Below are 14846 nucleotides of genomic sequence, written 5' to 3'. Positions count from 1 at the left end.
GAAATACTCTCTCACCGGGGCTTAACTAGTTAAAACTGGGGTGGGGGGTGGGTGAGGGCATGGGTAATTAGTTTCCTCGATCAACCCTGGTTTCCCCCTTTAATTCTATCAGAAAAAGGTGCTCTCACATCATAAGGAGGTCCCACACATCTTTCCGGCTGGTTGAATACTTCTATGAGATTTATACTCTCCTATTAGGTCCTGTGATTGTATGGGCTGAGTTTGGGGAGTGGGGAGGGACTCAGGAGTCAAGCAGCCCCTCCCTCCCTCCCTTACAGGTAGAACAACCAATTTGGAGTCCCGTGATCACTCAGGTCACTTCCAGGTCTAGCCTTCTCCCCAAGGGGAAGAGAAGGAAACATTTATTAAGCACCTACTATGTGCCAAACTCTGTGCTGAGTGTTATTCTCTCTCTCTGTCTCTCTTTTTTTTTTTTAGTGAGGCAATTGGGGTTAAGTGACTTGCCCAGGGTCACACAGCTAGTAAGTGTTAAGTGTCTGAGGCTGGATTTGAACTCAGGTCCTCCTGACTCCAGGGCCGGTGCTCTATCCACTGCTCCCCCTAGCTGCCCCAATGTGTTATTCTCATTTGATCTTCACAACAACCCTGCCAGGTGAGTGCTGTTATAATCCTCATTTTACAGATGAGGAAACTGAGGCAAACAGAGGCTGAGTGACTTCCCTAGGGTCACACAGCTACTATGTGTCTGAGGTCAAATTTGAACTTCCTGACTGCGGGCCCAGTGCTCTATCCACTGCATCACCAGCTGCCTCCTGGCCACCAAGTCCCAGTGCTGGTCTCTAGATTTCGAGTCATTCCACTCCCACATTCCTCAGCCTGTGAGTCCACCAGGGAAACAGGAGATTAACAGGACGCAGGTACATCTCAAGGTCTAAGTGAGTTGCTAGGCAGTGTCAGACCCCGTTCATCTCCTGGAAACCTTGGTGTTTATCTGTAACAGTTATAAGAAAAACAGAAGAAAACTGTGGCCTGGAGACTGGACAGCTCAGCAGGGAAGAGGCTGAACACATTGGCGCCGCATCCCAAATCCTGGGCTTCCTTATTAGCATCCGCTGTGAAGACTTTCAAGAGCCAGGATGAAGGAGGCCACCGGTCTTTATCACAGGGCTGCCGATGGAGCCTGAGCCTCCCTTCAGAGACCGGGCCTGTTGTATCCAGCGGGAGGCCCCCTGCCAGGATCCACTGAACAGGCAGGCCTGCTTCTGACCTTAGCACTGACACAGAGATTCCTGGGGCTAAAGCTTTCTCCCTCCAGGGACCTTGAAACAGTATGGACCAGAGGCAGGCCTTCCTGCTCTAAGGTCTACCTTCTACCCTAGACTCTCTCCTAAGGTTATACTATCCTGCCCTTCCCCCTACAAAAAAATCCCAATATAGAGATCAGGGAGCAGACACAATGCTGTGTGTGGTGGAGAGCATGCTAGCACTGCAGTCAGGAGAGACCTGGGTTTGAAGCCCACCTCTGACACCACTGTACCTCAGTTTCCTCATCTGTAAAATGGGGATAATAATATTGCTGATTGCATTTAGTGATGAGACTCAAGATTTATATTCATATCGAGAGAATGCTCCTCAAACCATGAAGCGCTGTATAAATGTGCGTTATTGTCCTGAGCCATCACCACTTGTCTTGACTCTGTCCTGCCACTGGACTGTGACGACTCTGGAAGAGACAGTGAGGCCAAGGACTTCATGCAGCTCTTTGTCACTTAAGTCCAGTTTGCGTAGAAATCAAGACATCGCCCATACCATTTTACTACCATTAACATAGGTCATCGAGCAATCAACAAGCATTTAATAATTCCCTCCTCCATGGCAGGCTCTGTGCTAGGTGTTGGTGATACAAATACAAAAAATGAGATGATCCCTACCTACAAGAAGTTTGCATTCTAGTGGGGAAGACCACAAGTGAGTATATGTCTGTGTGTACACACATTCATATATGTATATATATATATATATATACACATATACATACAGTGTGTGTATTTATACACACACACATATATATACATATAAATGTATATTATTGAAAGGGGATGAGAATATCTGCTCTCTCCACCCACATCCACACATACACTATTTGAAATTCTGTCCATAGAAAGTCAGTGTAACGTTTGGAATGACGCCACCTGCTGGAGACTTACTATAGAAGAGTTCCACCCATGAAGCGAAGGTCTTTGAGGGCAAGACCAGGAGTCTTTTCTTTGGTGTCAGGAAGTGACGCGGGCGAGTGGGAGGAGGAAGGAAGAGACTGGCGCTCGGTCTCTTGCTCTTTCCTTTGGACTCTGGTGGAGAGCAGAGCTAGAAATGTGCTCTCCCTTTAATAGATAGAAATCTAGGCCTTTCTCTCTCTTTACCAAAATTCTTATTCTCCTTAATAAATGCTTAAAAGTCTAACTCTTGCTAAAGCTTATAATTTATTGGTGACCACTCATTAGATTTTTAGACAGACTAGCTAGAATTTTAGCCCTTAACATCAGTTTTCTTTTCTTTTTCTTTTTTTTTTTTGGTGAAGCAATTAGGGTTAAGTGACATGCCCAGGGTCACACAGCTAGTATGTGTCAAGTGTCTGAGGTCAGATTTGAACTTGGGTGCTCCTGACTCCAGGGCAAGTGCTCTATCCACTGTGCCACCTAGCTGCCCTAGAAAGTCAGTTTTCTAAGCCATCAGTCATTAATACCTTAGTATGAATTAGTTCATCAGTTTGCTACTTTCTGACAACTGGAGGAGAGGAAGCTTCTGAGGGAATGAGAGCTTTTTCTTTTCTTTTTTTTTTTGCAGGGAAATGAGGGTTAAGTGACTTGCCCAGGGTCACACAACTAGTAAGTGTCAAGTGTCTGAGACTGGATTTGAACTCAGGTCCTCCTGAATCCAGGGCCGGTGCTTTATCCACAGCACCACCTAGCTGCCCCCAAATGAGAGCTTTTTCACTGGAGCCAAAGAGTGGAAAACATGTGGGACGCTATGGAGGGTCACCCTGGGGTGGAGGTGGTTATTCAGTGTGTAGAAGACAGAGGCCCTGGCCATCTGATGACAGGAGGGCAGGAGAGCCCCTATACAAAAGGGAAGGTGAGAGGAACAGAAAGATAAACGAGGGACCTGTTTCCTCAGCGAATGCCTATTTAAGAATTCATCATTTGGTTTCTCCTTTGAGGAAAGAAAAGAGTCGGTTGTTTTCCTGTAGCGGGTCAGTTGTAAAAGCACATTTCTGTCTCTGGGTCCCCCAGCATTTCTTTGCTGAGCTGATAAAGCTCAAATCACTTTTCAATTCTGCTGAATCATGTGGTGGAGACCATAAAGTGCAGCTGGCTCTTTGGGCAGTGAGAAAGGCAAGCCGTTCTATAATATCTCCCACCCCCACCCCCAGCTAGTTAGCAAGCAGGCTGGATTTTGTTTTTCTAAGTTAAACCTTCAGTTTGGGTGGCTTATAAGTTTGAAGTTGGAAGGGGTCCTCAGAGGTCACCTAGGCCTCTCATTTTTACTGGTGAGGAAGCAGAGACCCAGAGGGATGGAGTTACCTTTTTGCTAGTGTTCACTCAGGCTGAAAGTGTTGGAGACAAGATTAGAACTCAGGTCCTTTGGTTCTAGAATGCTAGAATTTTAGAAGGGAATTCTAGAAGCAAATTGCTTTTCACCATACAACACGACCAGACCTATGTATCTGGAAGATTATATTGGCATTTATATGACCTGTTAGGAGGCTGTTGTGATAGTCTGGAAGAGAGGTAATAAGGATCTTCAATGGGGCAGTAAATAAAGGGCAAAGGGGGCACAAATGTGGGTGTAGCCATAGGTAGTTAGAGGACACAATGGATAAAGTGCTAGACCAGGAGTCAGAAAGACCTGAGTTCAAATCTAGCCTCACAGCTAGGTGGTGTGGTAGCTAGAGGACCATGGATTAAAGCACGCAACTTATTTTTTCAGTCTTATTTCATATTTCCTCTCCCTTGCTGTACTCTGGCTTCCAGCCAAGACCCCCCTCCTCTCCTTATCCCACCCCCCCACCCCGCCATGGGAATTTGCAAAGGTCACTGGGGCCTGAAATGGTCACCATGCACATCACTATTCATTATAAAGAACAGCTCGGCTCTGTGGGAAGTTCTTCTTTTCTTTTGAGACTCATCTCACCTTCTACTCTCTTGTGTCACTCTCTCCTTCTCCTTGAAACTTGCCTAGCTGCCCCCCAAAGACCCATTCCTCTCCAGTCGTCATTATGCAACCTCTCTTTATCACAAGAGGCAGTGTGGTGCAGTGGATAGAGAGATGGCCTTGGAACCAGGAACACCTGGATTCAAATCTCACCTCTGATGACAATCTTAATAAGCCTCAGTCTCCATGGGGCGAAATAAGGGGCGGGGATGCAGGGCTGATATCTCCAGACTGTGTGACCTTGGATGCATCACTTAAACTTTTCAATTCCCATCTTTCCCCCCACCCCCCACCTCCAAAACTCTAAGTTCTTGAGCAGGGGTTGACTTGCCTTGATAATGGAAGTTCCTCACATAGGCCTGGTTTTAAAAAATCACTCTCCAAGTTAACTTGTATTATATTTATTTGGGTTCATGTTTTACCCTCTTATTGGGCTCTAAATTCCTGTGAGAACAGGGACTTTTATTGGAATGGAATGGAATGGAATGGAATTGTGCCCATTGCTCTTGGTTCCTGCTCTTTGGTTGTCCCTTCTCCCCATGACAAATTAGATTGCAAGCTCTTTGCGGGCAGGCATGTCTTTTATCTCCTTTTGTAACCCCAGCACCTATTACAGAGCTTGACGAGCAGTAGGAGCTTGATAAATGTTTATTGATTGATTTCTCGATGTATAACAAACGTAGACATCCTTGAGTCTTCACTCCAGGCTAAATGTTCCCAGTTTAAGAATCTCAAAGTTAGAAAGAACTTCAAGGGTCGAAGGTCATCCAGTTTAATCTCATGGTATAGAGGATAGGGCATTGGATTTGGAGTCAGGAAGACTTGGGTTCAAATCTTGCCTCAGACACTTCCTGGTTGTGTTTCCCTGGGTAAGTCACTTTACTTTTCTGTGCCTCAGTTTCTTCATCTGTTAAATGAAGGGGTTGGACTTGAGATGGCCTCTAAGATCCTTTCTGGCTCTAATCTATGATCCTATGCCTGATCCAGGAATCCCTGATGAGGGGCCTACCCACCAGCCCACACCTGAGGACACTCTGTGAGAAGGAACTCCCCCTAAAGATACCATATTTCATTTTTGGGTAGCTCAAATGGTCAGTTCCTTCACATTTCTCATGTTGTATGGTTTCTAGTTCCTTCACCATCTTGTTGCCTTCCCTGCACTGGATGTCCTCCAATTTGTCAATATCTCTGATACAGAATAGTGGAATGGAAAAAACACCCCATGATTTCCTATTGACCCATTGCCACCAATGGGCAGGTGAAGCCAAGAGCCCCAGAAACAGCAGCACCAGCCCACTCCTGAAGCCCACCAGTGCTGCTTCCAGCCTGGCCTTGGAAGACATCATCCTCACCACCAAGAGCCCCAACTGACAATCGATTGTGACTAAGGGCCAGATATTCCCAAGAGCCCTGAGAAGAGCAGCCTGGATATGACCACTGGCCCTGCTTCTAGCCCAGTCTGTTCACGTCGCCATCCTGGGGAGCATCACTTGTGGAAATGCCAGTGCCCTGATCGCTGCCTCTCCAGGCACTCCACAGTCTTGCTTTTCAGCAGCCACAGCTACAGAAGACCCAGAGAAGACAACTCTCACCATCAAAGGACTGACTGGACCATCAAAAGGCCCAATACATGCACTTTTACTAATGGACGTGACCTTTGAGAAGATTCACGATCTTGATTCTGCCTTGTGGCTGTGCCCTAAGGACCCCAGGGTCTTTCTTTCTGACTTGTAGCTCCCCTACGTGTTCCCTCTCTGTGAGTAATGGAGCTCCTTGAGAAGAGGGCAGGCCATACTAAGCCTTTCTTCTGTGATCCTGTTACTCCTTTGTTCCAACATCTTCAATGGCTCCCTATTGCCTTTCAAGCAATGGGTGGGAAGCCGAAGCAAATTTGGTCTTAACCTAAGGTCAAACTTCCTAACAATTAGAGCTATCCAAAGAATGGAATGAACTGTCTTAGGGGGTTGGGTTTCCCATCCTTGAGAGTCTTCAAGCAAAAGCTGAATGACCACTTGTTGGAAACATCTTAGAGGGTTCAGCTGTGGGTTGGATGAGAAGGTCTTTGAGGTCCCTTCTAAATAAGAACAACCTCTTCATTTTACACATAAAGAAACTGAACTGTGAAATGATTTATTCAGGGTCGCACACAGTATAGCAGGCTAGGTAGAGCCGGAATTTTGGAGACATTGGTGTAGGGGAGGGAGGGCTGGACTCGGAGTCCAGAAGTCATGAGTTTGAATCCTGCCATGTAGCCATGTGATCCTGGGCAAGCCATTTAACCTCTGTCAGCCTCAGTGGGCTCATCTGTAAAGTGGGGATAATAACATCGCCTACCTTGCAAGATTGCTGAAAGGATCAAATGAGAACAAAGGTAAAGTGTTACATAAATGTGAGCTTTTGTTTTTATTTTCAGACCCAGGTCTGCCTCTGACTTCAAATCTGCGGTGCTCTTCATGTTACCAGGGTGTTGTTTCATTGTGTTGTGAAACCCCTGTGCTTTCATGCTTTCACTTTGCTTTCTGGTCCCACATATATTATTTCATCTACCTAGCTAGCTAGCTATCCATCTAGAAATCTGGGTTAAGTGATTTGTCCAGGGTCACACAGCTAGTAAGTGTTTGAACTCAGGTCCTCCTGCCTCCAGGGCCTGTGCTCTATCCACTGTGCCACCTAATGACCCCAACCCCACATATTTTAAAGCAGACTCAGCATTGGTGCTAATTGTGATTTTCTAAGTTTCTAGCACATCCACAAACAGGTAGGTTTGACAACAAGCCTCCTGAATGCATAAGCCCCAAGAACAGCAGGGTACATAAGCACCAGGAGAAATTGTTCAGATGAGTCCTCATTTAAAAGTCAAATCTACTTACCTTTCAATTACTATACCACCCCACCTTCCCCTCCCCAGGATGGTCTCTGCAGTTTTAGATTTAATCTAGTGTTTTCTCCCACAGAGTCCATCAATTTCTCCTCCTACTTATAACTCAGCAGTAAAATCCCAAGATCTGTACCCTGTAGCCCTTACTCAGACTTTCCCCCGCTTCCACACTGACTGGGTATGATCTGGGCTTACAGATCAAGAGATTGTTGGAGCAGAAAAGAACATTAGAGATTCAGGCCATAACTAGGGCAGGGCAATGGGGACTTTGCCCTAGGGCACTGAAATTTAGAGGGTACAGAGAAAACGATCCTAGGATGCATTTCCTTCCCTCACTTTACTCATGGCTGCATCACTATCCCTTCTTCCCCCTATCCCTTCCTTGTAGAAGTATGTGGTCTTTTGATACCCTAAAAACCTCCTGATGTCCTAAGGTGTACCTCTTTCCCTCTGGTGACCATGCCCCAGGTGACCTTCCTCTTCCATTCCCTTACAGAAATTCCTAGATATGGGTCTTGTAGAGATAATCTTCTATACTATCTTCTTTTAAAAAATGTTATCTATTATTTTAGTATCCTCTTTTTACAGAAGAATAAATAGATGTCCAAAGAGGAGACATGACTTACTTACTCAAGGATTCCAGGTAGTAAGAAGTAGTCAGTATTTGAAACCGGGTCTCCTGCTTCTTTCTCCTCTGCCCCACAACTGAAACCTCTTCCCTTTCTTCCTTCCCTCTCCATCTTTCCCTCTCTTGGCCCTGAGCCACTGGAATAATGCCGGGTTTCCGCCTAGCTGGGTTTCAGATGAGAAAGGCTCAAAGTTCATGGTAGTTTCCATTATCAGCTCCATTTACTTTGCTAAATAATAATAATACTATTAATAATAATGAAACATAATTGGGAAGGAATAGATGAGAAATTAGCTGCCGTTTGCATGTGGATGTCATGTTCTTAGATGCCTTTCAGTATCACCATAGTGGCTCTGGAGGGCCTTGGAAAGCAGGCCAGGGAGGCTGGCCTGGCTCAACTGGCCATCCCTGTCATTTGTCCATCCAGACAAAAGAAATGGTACTTGAAAAGACAAGGTCTAAATGACCACAGTTGGAGCAGCTGGGAGCAATTGACCTTCAGAGGGACACCCGGGCATCCAGGGAAAAGCACCTACAGATACAATTAAACATCTAGGGCACTTTTAATAAAAAAGGAAAACAGCCATGGAAGAGGAAAGGTAAATGAGAACAAAAGGACCAAGGCCTCCCAAAAAACTGTAGTGGAAGGAACATTCTGAATTGGGGGTTAAAGGCTCTGGGTTCCAATCCCAGCAGGCTCTGCCACATACTATCCATATGACCTTGGGTAAATCATTCAACTTCCTCGGGCCTCAGTTTCCCCCCCTGTAAAATAACAAGATATTTTCAGAGGGCAATTCTACCTTCGATCTGCAATCTGGATAACGACTTTTCAAAGGAGTGGCTGAAACATCGTATTGAAATTCATTGAAATCTAAATAGTTACTAAGCAAGTTTAGCTGGCCAGGTTGGAGTTCAATGTAAATGTTTTAATAAAACATTTTGAAAAATCCTATGAGCTCCCAAGGCTTAGAAAATGTCAATGGCATGAAAGCAGGAGAAAAGAATCCTGGAATGAAATGAAGGCTTCTCCTTTGGGCCTTTATAAAGGGAACATATTTTGGTGATTCCATTCCCCGGCCCCACCATCCGTTCCATTTTTTCACAGACTATGGGGTCATTTTGTTGGTGGCTTTTGAATAATCTATTTTCTCCTCCTGTCTCGTTTCTTCTTTCATTTCCTTCGCCATCATTTGTTTCCCCAGAATTGCCTCCAATCTCAGCCCTGTTCCAAAAGCACAATGATGAGACTGCTGCCCTTCTCAGAAAGCATTAGGGGTTACCCATGTGGCAGTGGTGAGCAGGACACTGCCACCAACCCCACTGACTCGTCACCTAGATGTCTTCCTAGTATAAAGGCATCTTCTTCATTCTGAGAAGTTGTGAAGAATTTCTGGTTACAGAGGGGCCTAAGCCAGGGAGCATGGCTGCATCAGTGTTGGCCTGGCACTACTGGAGAAAGAATTCGGAACAAGATTATGAGAGGACTCTAGGAAGAGAATGCTTTTGTTGTTATTTAGTTGTGTCTGACTCTTTGTGACCCCATTTGGGGTTTTCTTGGCAAAGATATTGGAGTGGTTTGTCATTTCCTTCTCCCATTCATTTTATAAATAAGGAAACTAAAGCAAACAGGGTGAAGTGAATTGCCCAGACAGAGCTAGTGTCTGAAGTCAAATTTGAACTCATTCCAGGTGCAACATGGCACCACCTAGCTGTCCTGGGAGGTAGGTGCTGTTATTTTACTTATTGAGGAAACTGAAGCAAACAGGGTTAAGTGACTTGTCCAGGGTCACACAGCTAGGAAGTATTTGAGGCCAATTTTGAACTCACAGAAGAGTCTTCTGAACCACCTAGCTTTTGCTCAGCTTTGGCATTTGCTTAAATGTTTCTTTCTTTTGCAAAGGAAAGTTCTTTGGGGAGGGGTACGCGTTTATGAGGAAATGACAATGATGTTCAATGATGTAAGAAAACAAAAAAGCATCAGTAAAGCACTATCAATAAATCATCAATGTACATACAACTCTGATAGCTGATCAGCAATCAGTTATGGGAATAAAAAAAGCACCGATTTCAGAGTTGGTGGACCTGGGTTCAAATCCCACCTTTGACACTGACCTTGAACAAATTATTTCACTTCCTTGTGTTTTCCCTAAGTGGTGCTACAGTGAATAGTATGTTGGGTCTAGAGCAATGCTTCTTAAACTGTGGATCACAGAAAAAATTGGCAGCAGGAAAAGGTTATGTATACCTGTTTTTTATACCTACATACCTGAGGTCACATAAAAATTTCTTGGGCAAAAAGGGGTCGTGAGTGGACAAAGTTTAAGAAGCCCTGGGCTAGAGGAAGAACTGAGTTCAGATGTGAATTCAGCTGCTAGCTGTGTGACCCTAGGCAAGTCACTTGACCTTAGTCTCCTTATCTGTAAAATGGGATAATAGCACCCACCTTCCAGAGTTGTTTTGAGGATTGAATGAGATAATATTGTAAAGTATGTGCTTTGACACATAGTGGGTTCTTAAAAAGGAGGCAGTGGTTGGTTCAGTGGATAGAGAGGCAGACTTGGAGTCAGGAAGACCTGAATTCAAGTCCGACCTCAGACACTCTTTTTTTTTTTGTGTGAGGCAATTGGGGTTAAGTGACTTGCCCAGGATCACACAGCTAGTAAATGTTAAGTGTCTGAGGCTAGATTTGAACTCAGGTACTCCTGATTCCAGGGCCGGTGCTCTATCCACTGTGCCCCCTAGCTGCCCTTCCTCAGACACTTACTAACTGTGTGACCCTGGGCAAGTCACTTAACCTCTGTTTGTCCTAATCCCCTGGAGAAGGAAATGCCAAACCACTCCAGTATCTTTGCAAGAAAACCCCACAAACAGGACAGTCCATGGGGTCACAAGGAGTCAGACATGACTGAAATGACTGAACAACAACAAAGATGCTTAATAAATGCTTTCCCCGACTTCCCTTCCCCGACTCACTTCAGTAAAATGAGGACACTGGACAAATGGCCTCTGAGAGCTCTTCCAACTTGAAATATATGATTGGACAATCTATGGATCCCAAGATGGAATGTCATTTTCTTTGATTTCAAGAGCAAAGGAAAGGTCTGTGAAAACAATTGGGCAGCAGGACTGGTCTGCCTAACAAGCCTGAATGTGCCTGTCCACCCAGCTTGCCGTCATCTGGGAAGGAAACAAGAGGACAAAGGCTCCGGGAACAATCCCAGACAATGAAGGCAAGTTCATCCCCATCTGAGTTTACTCCTAAACCAACAAGCCAACAAGATCTGGCCCCTCTTTGTAGGTGACTGCTACCAACAGGAGAGCTGGCAGAAGGTCGAGATGGGGGATTTTCAGGAAAGTCACTTAATGCGCTTAGATAATGAAATTTAACTTGCAAATTTCCTCCTAATTGGCTTGGACTGAAACACTGTAGTACAGATTAAAAACTGGCAGAAAGCCGGTAAACAACATATCTAGTTAAGTGAATCTTGCTAAATTCATTCTTATTAAATGTCTGAATTAAGGCACAAAGGAGAAGCCACGTGAATGAAACGACAGCCATAAATTGGCAGGTGTTGCTGATGCCAAGGAGCCAGAGGAGAAGAAGGCAGCAGCTCAGCTCTCAATTACCTGGACACAGGTTGGGGAAACAAACAGTGTGGGACTTGGCATCGGGATGAATTGGGTGCTTGGTGACCCTGGGCAAGTAACTTGATCTCCTTGAGATTTAAGCAATCCTCTAAGACTTATCCACATTGTGGGTAAATTTACAGTTCAATCCTTCATTTCCCTACCATAGTCCTCTGGGTCACCTTTCCCTTTGGTCAAAGAGATGTAGAATAGATGTCCTGCAAATCAATTTACATTTGACACTATCTATTGCCCTTGTCACCATATTATACTTAGCTGTGTTTACCTTGCCTCTCCCTCCCAAGCCCCAGAGGATGTTAATCCCCTTTGAGGGCAGGAATTGAGTGTAGGATTCCATATCTCTAGGATCTAACACTGTGCCTTGCTAGTAGATACGTTTTAAATGTTGAGTTGAATTAAATATAAATCTAAGAAAAATAGTTGCAAGTTTGTGCAAAAAGGAAAAGAAAGGATAAGAAGGAATAATAATAGCTAACATTTATAAAGCACTTGAAAATGTACAAGCCCTTTGCAAAGATCTCATTTGGGATAAGGAAGGAAAGTGGAGGGAGAAAAGAAAGGAGAAGGAAGGAAGAGAGTATGGAAGAACAGAAGGAAGGAAAGAATAAAGAAATGAAAGGAAGAATAGGAAGAAGGAAGGAAAGAAGGACCCATCATTAACACCCTTTGCCAGATGCTGAGAATGGGTCAGAAAATGTCTACAATGTCTTCTGAGCTCCTTGAACATACCAATGGACAGAACCACATTTCAGTTAAAGGCTTTAGATTACCTGTGTCCAATTCTCCCTTCAGCTTCCCCAGTCACTGGTCCTGTTTCTAGGTAACAGACACCAAAGGATACTGATAAAGGTGGATTGACTTTGATTTTGAATTCACTATACAGGACAGGAAGCAATCTTTTTTTTTTTTTTTTTTAGTGAGGCAATTGGGGTTAAGTGACTTGCCCAGGGTCACACAGCTAGTAAGTGTTAAGTGTCTGAGGCCGGATTCGAACTCAGGTACTCCTGACTCCAGGGCCGGTGCTCTATCCACTGTGCCACCTAGCTGCCCCAGGAAGCAATCTTTTTTGATCTGTTTTTCTCTCTCCCCTCATATTCCAATCGATCACATTCTGTTATGTTCTATTGCATTCCATCCCGTCCCACTCCACCCCATCCCACTCCATCCTAATCCATTCCTCTCTCCTCCCCTCCATGCTATTCCATCTTATTCCTTTCTTATTTGTTTCCACATCTCAAACTTCACTATGTTCAAAGCACCTTGTTAGGTTCTAGAGATACAAAGATGAAAACTGATACATTTCTCACCTCCAGGGATATAATATGAGGGAATATGATATGAACAGAAATCAGCATAATATTAGTTAGACTTTAATAAGGGCAAAGAAGAGACCCAGGTAAAATGTTCTAAGAAAACTAGAGGGGTGAGAGCTCATTTTCTCCTGGGAGGGGGAATCAAAGCTTCATCAAAGAGACAACATTGAAGTCCTCTAGGCAAGAAGTGGCAAGGATGGAACTGGGATAGTGACCCAATGAGCAGAGATAAGGTGACAGACACAAGAGAGATGTGGGAATAGAAGCACTAAAGACTAGGTAACTTATTGGATATGGTAGATGAAGAAGAGGGAGGAGCGGAGGCTGACTCAGGGGTTATGAATTTTGAGTGGCTGAAAGATCATGGTGCTCTCAACCAAAAAAAAAAAAAAAAGGGTGGGGGAGTCTGGGGGAAGGGTGAGTTTAGGAGCTAAAATGATGAATTCCTTTTTGAAAGTGTTGAATTAGAAATATCCATGGGACATCCAGGAGGAGATATTCAAGAGGCAAAGTTGATCCTGGGTGACGAATTCAAGAGGGAGATTAGGGCTGGATCTATAGATCTGATAAATACTTGCTGATTGCTGAGCCATCTATAAGGTTGTGTCTATACATTATTGAAACAATAATCAATTTAGGGAAAAAAAATCAAGCAACCTGGCTGCTTATTGGCATAGATAAATAGATAGCGGAAAAGACCAAATCCATACACATATGAACTAATCTACATGTATATTTAAAAATAATTTCTCTGATTTTATACTCCACTGCCCCATCCTCATTAATCTACATTTATTGACCAAAATAGATAGTGATTGGCAGAATTTTTGACTTCTCTACTAGAAGACCTTAAGGAGAGTCTACATATGCCTACTGACCTAAAAGATGATGCATTGCTGTCATACGTTTATAAAATTAACTCATGTCTTTGATACTGTTCCAGAACAGAATAATGTTGTGTGATCAGAAACTCTACTTGTCCTTTCAACATTCCATGCCAGTCCTGCCCCCACTTGTCAATGCCTTCATTCTCCTTAAGTTTCCTTGTGTTGGCTAATCTTTGTACATGTTGGCTCCCCCCAGGAAAACATAAGCTTCTGGCAGCAAAGGACTACTTCATTTTTGTCTTTGTATTCCTGGCATCTGAACTATTTTGAGCAAGGGAATAATGTGGTCAGATTTATGCCTTAGGAGGATTATTTTGGGAGCTAGGTGCAGGATGATTTTTAAGGGGGTGGGGTAGAGAACAGACCTGTGATTTTATTGGCATAAGGAATTCCCAAGGAGGAAGCTCCCTCTAGCAATGTAGGTCAGCACCTGCTCTGCTACTTATCAGAAATTAAGTGACTTGCCCAGGGTCACACAGACAATAGGTGTCAGAGGTTGGATTTGAACCAAGGTCTGTCTGATTCTGAAGCCAGCAATCTATCCACTGCACCAGGCTGCTTCTCAATAAATGTAGATTAATGAGGATGGGGAAGTGAAGTATGAAATCAGAGAAATTATTTTAAAAAATATGCAGAGATTAGTTCAGATGTGTATGGATGTGTTTTTTTTTTCTAGATGGCTTGGCTCTAGTTTTCTCTTCATTTTAGTATCAGTGCCTGAGCACTAGGTATAGGACACCCAAGGACTGTGTTGATGGAGGGCTGTGCTCCCCTTTCCAAGCCTTTTGGCTTGGCTTGTGGGGTCTGACCTCGCCCGGGTCTTCAGCCATCAAGGGCCACCAGCTGGACCCACTCACCTGATGGTAGATGTTCTCCCAGGTCTCCCGCAGGGCTCCCCAGTTGCTGATGCTAGAAGCCTTCTTCTCCAGGTAGACCCGCAGATGTTCCTCCAACTCTCTGTTCACCTGCTCCAAGGCTCGGACCTTCTCAATGTACTCTACCATGCAGCCATTGAGAGACTCAAAGAAGATGCCTCGGTTCTTCTCCAGGCCTGGGCTCAGGGCCAGGGCCGTGGAGGAGCTCCTCAGGCCTTGCAGAAAGACACTGCTGATGCCCAAGGCCCGGCGGGACACTCGGGTGCCCAGGCTGCTCACTCCTCCAGTTGGCACTGCCCCCACATATACCCCCGGGGGCCTGGGGAGGCTGCCCATGGTGTTCCCTACAACACTGACCCGGCAGCCTGAGGCCCCCGGACTCTCAAGACTGGATGAGGAATGGGACCCCAAGAAGGAAGACCGACGCCTTGGGAAGGGCAT

At 44.8% G+C, this 14846-nt stretch overlaps 1 protein-coding gene across 1 annotated transcript in view; it reads right to left on the bottom strand.

Moving 5' to 3' along the window:
- The window catches only part of BFSP2 (beaded filament structural protein 2), a 50282-nt gene extending 35436 nt beyond the window's left edge, over positions 1-14846 (bottom strand). Inside the window, exon 1 of the mRNA XM_043969286.1 lies at positions 14388-14846. Coding sequence (XP_043825221.1) covers positions 14388-14846 — 459 coding nt within the window. The remainder of the gene's footprint in view (positions 1-14387) is intronic.

The sequence above is a fragment of the Dromiciops gliroides genome, chromosome 5, assembly GCF_019393635.1.
Source record: "Dromiciops gliroides isolate mDroGli1 chromosome 5, mDroGli1.pri, whole genome shotgun sequence".
Lineage (NCBI taxonomy): Eukaryota > Metazoa > Chordata > Mammalia > Microbiotheria > Microbiotheriidae > Dromiciops > Dromiciops gliroides.
The sequence above is the reverse complement of the archived record's forward strand: the minus strand, read 5'-3'. Positions and strand labels throughout refer to the sequence as shown.